A 10,377-nucleotide genomic window follows, 5' to 3' on the forward strand; every position below is an offset into this window, starting at 1 on the left:
AGGGCTCCCTCTTCCTGGCGTGTGCCGAGGGGGTTTCCACGTGGAGCAGGAGGGAGGCTTGTGGCTGGTTGCACAGCCGCCTGGCCGGCCTGCTTCTTGGGAGACCAGGGCTGGACCTCTCTCGCCGTGGGGTGAGAAGGAAACGGGCAACTGGGGCAGCCGCCGGAGGCTCTGAGCCCCGTTTCCTGTCCCGTGTGGCTTTTCTCTGTCTTCGGCCCCCGCTGATGTCCCAGCAACCCCGTGAGGGAGCGTTGGAGGGGGAGAGTTCCCGGGGTCGCTTGAGCCCCCAGGGATCGCGACGGGCCCACTCCAAAGTTGCAGCACCTGGAGTATGGTAACAGTGCGCGCTGTTGGCTTTAGGTCAGTGCGTTGCCCGATGCATATGCCGTGAACTTGGTGAGGAGCATGTGCTTTCCTTGGGCTGCTTTCCTGATTATTCCGAAGCGCCTCCTCCTCCTGGGCTGGGCGGCAACGGCTCGCTCCCCACCAGGTTCACCTCGTCCAAATGACTGGATGCGGACTGCCCTTTGGCCTTCTCCCGCCCCCATATAAACCTGCAAAGGAGACAGCCGCAGTCCTAGTTGCAGGGACAGCCCTTCCCGCCCCTCACCGCCTTTTCCTGCACCAGGAGGACTGTGCCTCACGTTTTGGAATGCGGAGTGGATCGGCCGGGCCGTGGGGCCTGGACAATGTTCCGAGGGTGGAAAAGGTTTATTTGCCGGGAGACGAAGGGTGGGGGGTACTAGGCTGTGACGTGGAAGTGAACGAGGCCGCATTCTTAACTTTGCTGGGAGAAAGTCCCACGGAATAAAACAGTGCTGTGGAGTGAACCTGCTTTAAGAGTGATCTGCGAGTCGACAAGCTTCCGGTCTGCATTCGATCAGGGCGGTTTCCTTGTTCTTTGGCTCTCCTCCACGACGGATCCTGGTTGACCCCCCCCCTCTCAAAAATCAAGAGTGAGTCAGCGAGTGGCTCCTTCCCCACTCTTTTCTTCCCCCGCCTTGGGTGGCCATTGTCCTGGTTCATGCCATAAGCAGGCAGAAAAAGGTCCTGATCATATGGAATTGGGAGCCGGCGTTTGGGACCCGGGAGTATTGGGGACTGGTCCATTTAGACCATCCTTTGAGTAAGAGGGATGCTGGCCTTAGCAGAGGACCCGTCAAGATTTGAAACTGCCTTCCAGACAGCCAGAAGCAAAAGACATAACACTGATTTTGACAAGGCTGGAAAGTTTCCTGCCAGCTTTATGGCAAAAGTCTGGGATTGGTGCTGTTTTGTTTATAATGAATTTTGAGTAATATGTTCCCATGGGGCTCGTTGGAACAGTTTGGGATTCATAGAAGGCAAAAGGGGGGGAGGTTTAAGGAATCCTACATGCCTTATAATACTCTAAGTCAGTGATGGCGAACCTTTTAGAGACCGAGTGCCCAAACTGCGACCCAAAACCCGCTTATTTATCGCAAAGTGCCAACACGGCAATTTAACCTGAATACTGAGGTTTTACTTTAGAAAAAACAACTCATACATTAACTTAAGATGATCCAAACAAAGTAAGGAAAGCAATCCCAAATGCCTTTCATTTCCTTCAAATTATTTGGCAGAGAAATTGACACTTTAACGATGGTCTGGGCCTGGCTGGGACGATAGCACGCGTGCCCACAGAGAGGGCTCTGAGTGCCGCCGCTGGCACCCGTGCCATAGGTTCGCCACCACTGCTCTAAGTCATGAGCCTCTGTTGGTTTGCCAGATTTTAGAACTGTTGTGTTCCTGCCCGATTCCCTTCCCTGTGGATCTGTTCTTTTGACCTCTGTTCCCTTAGCGGGTTAGTGCCAGGCAGTCTCTCAAGGAAGAGTTCTTTGGGTTTTTTTCTGTCTTGGAATGCAGAACATATTCTAAACAGAGGACAGAGTGAATTATGTTTGGGAACAGAATTGATGAACTCTCTTTGAAATCCCAGGCCCTGACCTTTTGCCCACTTCACTCTGTAACAGGGGGAACTCATGATGCCGGTGGGGGAGCGGGCTGCTATCAGAATGAGTTCACTCTTATATTTGCCAGGAGCAAAGCTCTGAAGTGAGGTATTTCTCTCTCCCAGATAGACCTTGGTAAAAAGGGGGGGGGGAGAGGTTCTCATTAGATTTTCAGAGAAAATCCCTTTACAGTGGGACTTTTAGAAAACACTACCTCTGTGCGCTTTTTAAAGAACCATACGAACACAAATGGTATAATCTTTATTTCCACGTTACCTTTCAAACACTTACAAGAAAGGTTATATAAGAGTGTCACAAAACAGCCCATTCTCCCCCCAGTTTTCCCAAAGAAAGACCCGCGATTGGAGTTCAGAAGAGGTAATCTTGTAAACATGTGTCGTCGTCCGCGTGGAGGAAATTCTGCAAGTGAACCTGGCTTAATACCCCCCCCCCAAAGCAACACACACACACACACAAAGGATTGGTAGAGTTCTTACCAACTCTAATAAAATCTAATCAAGAGTCTTCACGTTACGAAACATACTGGAAAAGAGATATTGTCAGGCAACATCTGAACATCTGGTCCCAAGGGAAGTGGGCTTACGAGCTGCACATTTTTCTCAGTACGCTGCGACCGAGCCACTGGCTCAATCCTACACACACACCCCTTTCACTGCTTTCCTGGTGGGTCGGGAAATGGAAGTCAAGTGAAACAAAATACATAGGAAAACAACTTCTCTTATTTACATCGAAGACCGGCTTTGTGTGGAGCTGGCAGTGACGCCCGGGCATCGGGCCGTCTGAGAGGTGCCCCGGAATGTAGGAGCTGGCTAGAAAGGTGGGTGGGTGGCCCTGCTTCCCCCCCCCCCCCCCGGCACGAGTGGCGAGCCGCCCTTGGCAGTCGGGCGCCTGAAGCTGAGCCGGAGGTCTCCTGGGGGGGGTGTCTAAAAATCTGCACAGCCAACTGACTCTCCGGTGGCCCATCAGAAGCCTTGCTGGGCTGAAGCCCCACCCAGTGTCTGGAAGCTTTTGGTGGGCAGCAGCGAAGGTGCCAGCAGGTGCCAAGGAGACCCATGGGCACCAACTTGGGGACTTCCATCCTACAGAGATTGTGGAGGAAACAACCAGACGGGGGCAAAAGCTATTAATGTCTAACTATCTTCATAAGCCTTTTTATTTACACGAGTCCCACCACTCGTCCCTCTTGCCTGGCGGTCTATAAGCAGTGACTCTGACATCATGAGCAGTCCCCGTCCCCTCTCCCCCCCATGGAGATGTCAGGGAGTAACTTGATCGTACTGCCTGCAAAGCCTGCGAACTGTGGTCCCTCGTTCCCCTCCACACCAGGCCCAAGTCCCCTAACCCCCTCCCCCCTGTAGGGCCGGGCTGACAAAGTGGCTTTGCTCCCAACGGTAACACAAGAGGGACTGAGAAGCCACCGTTTCCTGTTCCTTCTGCTTCGGCTTGTGCAAAGCAGGCATTTTAGAACGCCTTCCCTGATGGAGAAACAGGCGAGAGCTGGAGCTGGGGGGCGGCTTGCATATCTTGGACATAGAAAAGGTCAATGGGGAAAGTAAGGAAGTGCGCATCACCCCGTGCTCCCTGTCCCCCTCGCACGATTGTAAAAACCGCAATGCAATTGGCAAGGAGGTATTCCCATCCCTGAAGTTGTAGATCAGTGATGGCGAACCTTTTAGAGGCCGAGTGCCCAAACTGCGACCCAAAACCCACTTATTGATCGCAAAGTGCCAACACGGCAATTTAACCTGAATACTGAAGTTTTACTTTAGAAAAAACAACTTATACATTAACTTAAGATGATCCAAACAAAGTAAGGAAAGCAATCCCAAATGCTTTCATTTACTTAAAATTATTTGGCAGAGACTTGTACACTTTAATGATGGTCTGGGCCTGGCTAGGGTGACGGCATGCGGGCCCACAGAGAGGGCTCTGAGTGCCACCTCTGGCACCCGTGCCATAGGTTCACCACCACTGTTGTGGATTTTGCCCCACCACCCATTTCTTACGATAGCATCCATCTGATCTAGCAAGTTCCAATGAAAGAGGCTCTGCTAGCCACATAGCGCCTTTCCTGCCTGGAACAGTGTCCCAGCTGCGAGAGACACAAACTCCGGGAAGGGCTCGGCTCGGAGGCCTCTGGCACAAACTTGCAGCTGGGGCAGCGGTTATCATGGACTCGGGGCAAAGGCCGGGGGTGGCACGGTGACCTGGATTCCCATCTCTGTTATAAAGCACCAAACCGATCGACGTCTGTGGAGTCTGGCAGTGATGGGAAGAGGGCGGGAAGGCCTTGGCGTGAGCACCTGTCGTGGGGGGCACAGTGCAGGAACCTGGCTCAGGGTAGCTCGTGACAGCCACTGACGCGGCTTCCACCTGGTGCTGGTCTTCTGAGGCCGCTTCCTTCAGAGAGAGCGGTGTATGGCGGGTGCTTCCACACAACAGCCCACAGAGCCTGGCCGAGGCCTTCCAGCATTGAAGCCTGGCTCTCACCTGCGCCAAGGGAAGTGAGGTGCAGACATAACGGAGCCTCTCTTGGCCGACTGTGGAGACGCCCCAGTCTCGTGGTGGTGGCAGCCTTCTCTGAAGGGCGGGTCAGTGCCCACCTGCCTCCAGGCCCCAGCCACAAGTCAGGAGAAGGAGCAACGGAAAGCTCAGGGCACATGTGGGGCAAAGGCAGAAGAGGTGGGCAGGACGGGACGGACGCGGCCTTGGCAGCAGCCGCCGGAGCCCTCAGAGAGAGAAGAAGCCGGCGAGGCAGAGCAGGAAAGCCGGCAGGTGGGCCAAGGGCCAGGGCTGGGCTCCGGACGTCCACGCCCGGTAGTTGTAGCTGCCCTCCCCTGTGCCGTTGCCAGAGTAGAGCTCCACGTGGTCCGGGCCACCCTCTCCAGCTGACCTCATCCTGGCAGCCGCGGCAGCCGCCCCCCCTGCCGCAGCCCCCCCTGCCGCCGCGGCCGCCAGCCGGACGTCCACGCCCGGTAGTTGTAGCTGCCCTCCCCTGTGCCGTTGCCAGAGTAGAGCTCCACGTGGTCCGGGCCACCCTCTCCAGCTGACCTCATCCTGGCAGCCGCGGCAGCCGCCCCCCCTGCCGCAGCCCCCCCTGCCGCCGCGGCCGCCAGCCGCAGCGACCCCCCAGAGGAGCTGTAGCGGGTAGAAGACTTGGACCGCCGCGTGCTTCCCCGGGCGCTGCCCCGGGCAGCCCCTCGGGCTCCGCCTCGCCCGCCTTTGGAGTTGGCGTCCTCAAAGAAGAAGGCAGCCAGGAGAATGAGGGTCCAGCCGATGGCCACGCTCCATTTCATCGTCACAGTGCCAGGCCTGCAAGGAAATGGGAACAGGAGGGCGATCAGCACTGCAGCGAGAGAAGCACGGGGGAGGGCTGGGGTAGGACTCGGATCCGGGAGACCCGTGCCCCAGGACCCCCCCGCTCTGCCCCACAAGCTCCCTGGGTGACCTTGGGCAAGGCACGGGGGGAAGGGTCGTGGCTTAGCGGGAGAGCCTCTGCTTGGCACGCAGAACGTCCCAGGTTCAATCCCTGGCATCTCTCCCGTTGAAAAGGCCCGGGCAGCAGGGGATGGGAAGGGCCTCTGCTAGGAATTCTGGGGAGCCACTGCCCGTCTGAGTAGACACAGCTGCCCCCAAGGGACCAGTAGCCGGGCTGAGGGTGAGGCACCTTCACGTCTTCCTGTGTGCCTGCTCACGCTCCGCCTCACCGGGCTCCTGGCGCTGGGAGAATGCAATGGGAGAGAGGGGAACCATGTAAGCAGCTGAGTGTAAGTGAAACGAGTAAGAACAATGGCCAATTCAGAGGCATTTCTCGGGGGCCCTGCCGTGCATTGGGGCCAAGAGCCCCTCTGCCCTCCGGCCTCCATCTGAACGGTCAAGCAGGTGTGCAGCTTGGAGACACAGGCCGGCGGTCCCCCGCGGTCTCTGCTTTCCAGCCTTCTCTTTCCTTGGCCTGAGCGACGGCACCGTGTCCCAGGAGCCTTTCCGCAGGAGCAGCGCCACTCAAGTAAGAGTTCCAGAGGAGGGCCCGCTCCCGATCCGACAGAGGCATGAAATGCAACATCTCAGAATGCGCCCGTGAACGGATCTCTGCTGTTGGCCCAACACAGTTGAGAAGAGCCAGAGTCCAGGAGCTCCTGAAAGGCTAACAACATTTGTGGCCGGGTAGGCGCTTTTGCCTTTGGAGTTGGCGTCCTCAAAGAAGAAGGCAGCCAGGAGAATGAGGGTCCAGCCGATGGCCACGCTCCATTTCATCGTCACAGTGCCAGGCCTGCAAGGAAATGGGAACAGGAGGGCGATCAGCACTGCAGCGAGAGAAGCACGAGGGAGGGCCGGGGTCTGACTCGCTCGGATCCGGGATACCCGTGCCCTGGGACCCCCTGCTCTGCCCCACAAGCTCCCTGGGTGACCTTGGGCAAGGCACAGGGGGAGAGCCTCTGCTTGGCACGCAGAAGGCCCCAGGTTCAGTCCCCGGCGTCTCTCCCGTTGAAAAGGCCCCGGGCAGCAGGGGATGGGAAGGACCTCTGCTAGGAATTCTGGGAGCCCTGCCCGTCTCAGTAGACACGGCTGCCCCCGAGGGACCAGTAGCCGGGCTGAGGGTCTTCCTCTGTGAGGGTCTTCCTCTGTGCCTGCCCACGCTCCGCCTCACCCGGCTCCTGGTGCTGGGAGAATACAGTGGAAGAGAGGGGAACCATGTAAGCAGCTGTGGGTTCCAACAGGGGAGGGAGGCCGAGTGTAAGTGAAACGAGTAAGAACAAGGGCCAATTCAGAGGCATTTCTCGGGGGCCCTGCCGTGCTTTGGGGCCAAGAGCCCCTCTGCCCTCCAGCCTCCATCTGAACGCTCAAGCGGGTGCGCAGCTTGGAGACATGGGTCTCTGCTTCCCAGCCTTCTCTTTCCTTGGCCTGAGCGACGGCGCCGTGTCCCAGGAGCCTTTCCGCAGGAGCAGCGCCACTCAGGTAAGAGGGCCCGCTCCCGATCCGACAGAGGCAATGAAATGCAACCTCTCAGAATGCGCCCATGAACGGATCTCTGCCATTGGCCCAACACAGTTGAGAAGAGGCAGAGTCCAGGAGCTCCTGAAAGGCTAACAACATTTGTGGCCGGGTAGGCGCTTTCGTGAGTCGTGCAGCGACTCAGAAAAGCTCCTCCCCGCCACAAATTTTGTTCGTCTTTCAGGTGCTCCTGGACTCTGGCTCTTTTCTACTGGGAGGTCTGCGTGACTCCCGAAAGCTCCTCCCCTGCCACAAATTTTGGTATTTATTTATTCATTCAATTTACAGCCCCCCTCTCTGGCCCCAGCTCCTGCCAACCTAGCAGTTCGAAAGCAAGAAACTGCAAGTAGATAAATAGGTACCGCTTTGGTGGGAAGGTAACAGCGTTCCGTGCCGCCTTGGTGTTTAGTCATGCCGGCCACATGACCATGGAAACGTCTTTGGACAGCGCTGGCTCTTCGGCTTGGAAACGGAGATGAGGACCGCAATCCTAGAATCGGATTCGACTGGCTTTCGAGCAAGGGAACCTTTACCTTTACCTCCCCTGTTTAACAGGGCTCAGAGCAGGTAACAACCATTCATAAAACATTCCGTACGGTTAAAATATTAGAACAGTTCTATAATACAACAATATGACAGCAACTGAACACCGCTAATAGATGGAATAGAAAAGGGGCACAATCTAGTGCTCCTTATCCGGGGGGGGGGGGGGGAGAAAAATTCTAAAATGTTATGTATCTACAATACAATAAACAACAACCAATAACACTAGTAGATTGGATATAAAAGGGGCACACCTAGTGCTCCTTATGGGGGGGGAGAGATAAATATCCTAAAATCTGCCTGATAAGAAGTGGAGGGGAGGGGGGAAGAGCAAGAGAGGCCAGCCTAAGGTGGGGAAAAACCCGCTGCCCTCAACCATGGGCCTGACGGAACAATGCCGTCTTACAGGCCCTGCGGAACTGCATTAGGTCCCACTGGGCCCGGATCTCACCCAGCAGAGTGTAACGCCAAGCCGAAGCCAAGGCCCAGAAAGCCCTGGTTCTGGTCGAGGACAGCCGGATACTCTTTGGGCCAGAGGCCACCAGTAGGTTGTTATCACCGGAGCATAACGTTCTTTGGGTGTGTACCGGGAGAGGCAGTCCCAAAGGCAAGCTGGTCCCAAACTGTTTAGGGCTTTTCAGGTTAATACCAAAACCTTGAGCCCGATCCGGTGTTCTACCTGGAGCCAATGCAGCTGGCAGAGCACCAGCTGGATATGGGCTCTGAAAGGAGTTCCTGTAAGAACACGCCGCTGGCATTCTGGACCAGCTGTAGTTCCCGGGTCAGCCTCAAGGGTAGCCCTACCTGGACCCAGTTACAGTAGTCTAATCTGGAGGTGACCCTTGCATGGATCACCTGTGGCTAAGTCAGAGGAACACAGGGAGAGGACCAGTTGCTTAACCTGGAGCCAGTTTAAAATGGCCGTCTAGCTACCTTTGTGACCTGGGCCTCGTGGAAAGGGGAGCATCCAGAATTACGCCCAGAATTCTGACAGTCGGTGCTGGTGTTGAAGGCAGACCCCCAAGAGCCAGGCGTTGGGGCCTGACCTGGAGAGCCCCGGTAAGCCCGCTCTCATCAGATCTCGGAAGCTAAGCAGGGTCGACTCTGACAAGTGTGGGAGGCGGGGGGCAGGCTTGATTCAGCCCCCTCTCTGAATATCCTCCCGGCCCTCAGGAGGCCTCAGTCCCCAGAGGTCGCCATGACTTCCAGGTGCGCTCACATTCACCTGCACAGGGACACACACTTTTTTTTTTCAAACAAAGCCCAGCAGTTGGCACCCTAACCCTGACTCTCCAATTTATTTTATGATTCAGGCATCTTTTGTATGGTCAAATCTAGCTTGTATTTAAAGTGGACATATTCCCAAATGAACAATCAATACAACCAAGGGCACAGCAATCTGAAAACACCAAAATAAAGGAATTGCTGCAATCAGTTCACAAATTTACAGAATAATGACAAAAAATGGGCATTTTCATGTTGTATAAATCCCAAAATTCTTCTTTTAATCAACAGGTCAGATGACGAACATCTCAAGTTTCCAGAGTTCGTTTCGAGATCTTTATCAAAATTCTGACAGTCCGTTAAAACTAGTGGTTAACACAAGAGCTATTTGTAGCCATTCTGAGTTTGAGATTCCTTATATTGGATTGTTTGAAAAATACAGCAAAACAGAATTTTGATAAAGACCTCGAAACGAATTCTGGAAACTTGAGATGTTCGTCAACTGACCTGTTGATTAAAAGAAGAATTTTGGGATTTATACATCATGAAAATGCCCATTTTTTGTCATTATTCTGTAAATTTGTGAACTGATTGCAGCAATTCCTTTATATTGGCAAATCTAGCTTGTGACAACTTGAGTTAGGCCTGACATAGCCACAACTATCTATTTTATAATTTCTTTTGGATTGTTTTATTGGTAAATGCTTCTAATATTGTATGCCAATAAAAGGTATTTGAATTGAATTGAATTGACTCTCCCCTGCCCAGCCACAGGACCAATGCTCCCTCTAACCAGTGATGGTGAACCTTTTAGAGACCGAGTGCCCAAACTGCGACCCAAAGCCCACTTATTGATCGCAAAGTGCCAACATGGCAATTTAACCTGGATACTGAGGTTTTACTTTAGAAAAAACAACTCATACATTAACGTATGACGATCCAAACAAAGTAAGGAAAGCAATCCCAAATGCTTTCATTGACTTAAAATGATTTGGCAGAGAATTCGACTTTAATGATGGTCTGGGCCTGGCTGGGGTGATGGCACCCGTGCCCACAGAGAGGGCTCTGAGTGCCACCACTGCAGTCTAAACTGTGGAGCCTTGTGAGCAAAAATCCTACTTTGTGAGCTGCCGGCATTAAATTTGTGAACGAGGGATTTGCCCCCTGTATAAATCGGTTTGCTCTGGAGCCCTCCCTCCTGAGCTGAGACACAAATGTGTGAGCCGGAGGCTACGGAACTGTGAGCTGGCTCACACCGACTCGGCTTCGGGGGAGCACTGCCCAGGACCTCCGCGGGCTCTTCTGCAGCCACCCCGCCACAGGCAGCCTCCAACCCCTCCGCCCCAAGATCTGGGGCTGCGGCGGCGGCTCTCCATCCCATCCGTCCGGGAGGCTCTCCCGGGGCCAAGGGGGCCTCTCCCGGGAACCGACGCGAGGGAGGCCGCGTCCCCTCGCTCCCCTTCCCCGCGGCGGTCCGGGGAGTCCTTCTGCACGGGGGTCGGCGCGCGAAGAAGCCGGGGCTGCGCCCGAGCAGGGCTTGCAAAACGGCGGCTCCACCGAGACGCGTCTTCTCGGCGGGGGAGAAACGGCTCCGCTGCCCGGCTGCTCCTGCCGCAGCCCCCCTTTG

General features: G+C 55.1%; 2 protein-coding genes across 2 annotated transcripts in view; one reads left to right on the top strand and one right to left on the bottom strand.

Annotated features, from left to right (window-relative positions):
• Nucleotides 1–4,151: 4,151 nt before the first annotated feature.
• SPRN (shadow of prion protein homolog (zebrafish)) lies at nucleotides 4,152–5,287 on the bottom strand. Its single transcript, XM_015407221.1, has 2 exons — nucleotides 5,043–5,287; nucleotides 4,152–4,884 (listed from the first exon to the last, which is right to left on the bottom strand). Exons 1-2 carry the CDS (start codon nucleotides 5,285–5,287, stop codon nucleotides 4,722–4,724), a joined length of 408 nt encoding a protein of 135 aa, XP_015262707.1. The 3' UTR covers nucleotides 4,152–4,721.
• A 1,570-nt stretch (nucleotides 5,288–6,857) lies between these two features.
• The window catches only part of ECHS1 (enoyl-CoA hydratase, short chain, 1, mitochondrial), an 18,839-nt gene continuing 15,319 nt past the window's right edge, over nucleotides 6,858–10,377 (top strand). Inside the window, exon 1 of the mRNA XM_015407211.1 lies at nucleotides 6,858–6,947. Coding sequence (XP_015262697.1) covers nucleotides 6,858–6,947 — 90 coding nt within the window. The remainder of the gene's footprint in view (nucleotides 6,948–10,377) is intronic.

The sequence above is a fragment of the Gekko japonicus genome, unplaced genomic scaffold (genome assembly GCF_001447785.1).
Source record: "Gekko japonicus isolate JY-2015 unplaced genomic scaffold, Gekko_japonicus_V1.1 scaffold2412, whole genome shotgun sequence".
NCBI classification, from domain to species: Eukaryota; Metazoa; Chordata; class Lepidosauria; order Squamata; family Gekkonidae; genus Gekko; species Gekko japonicus.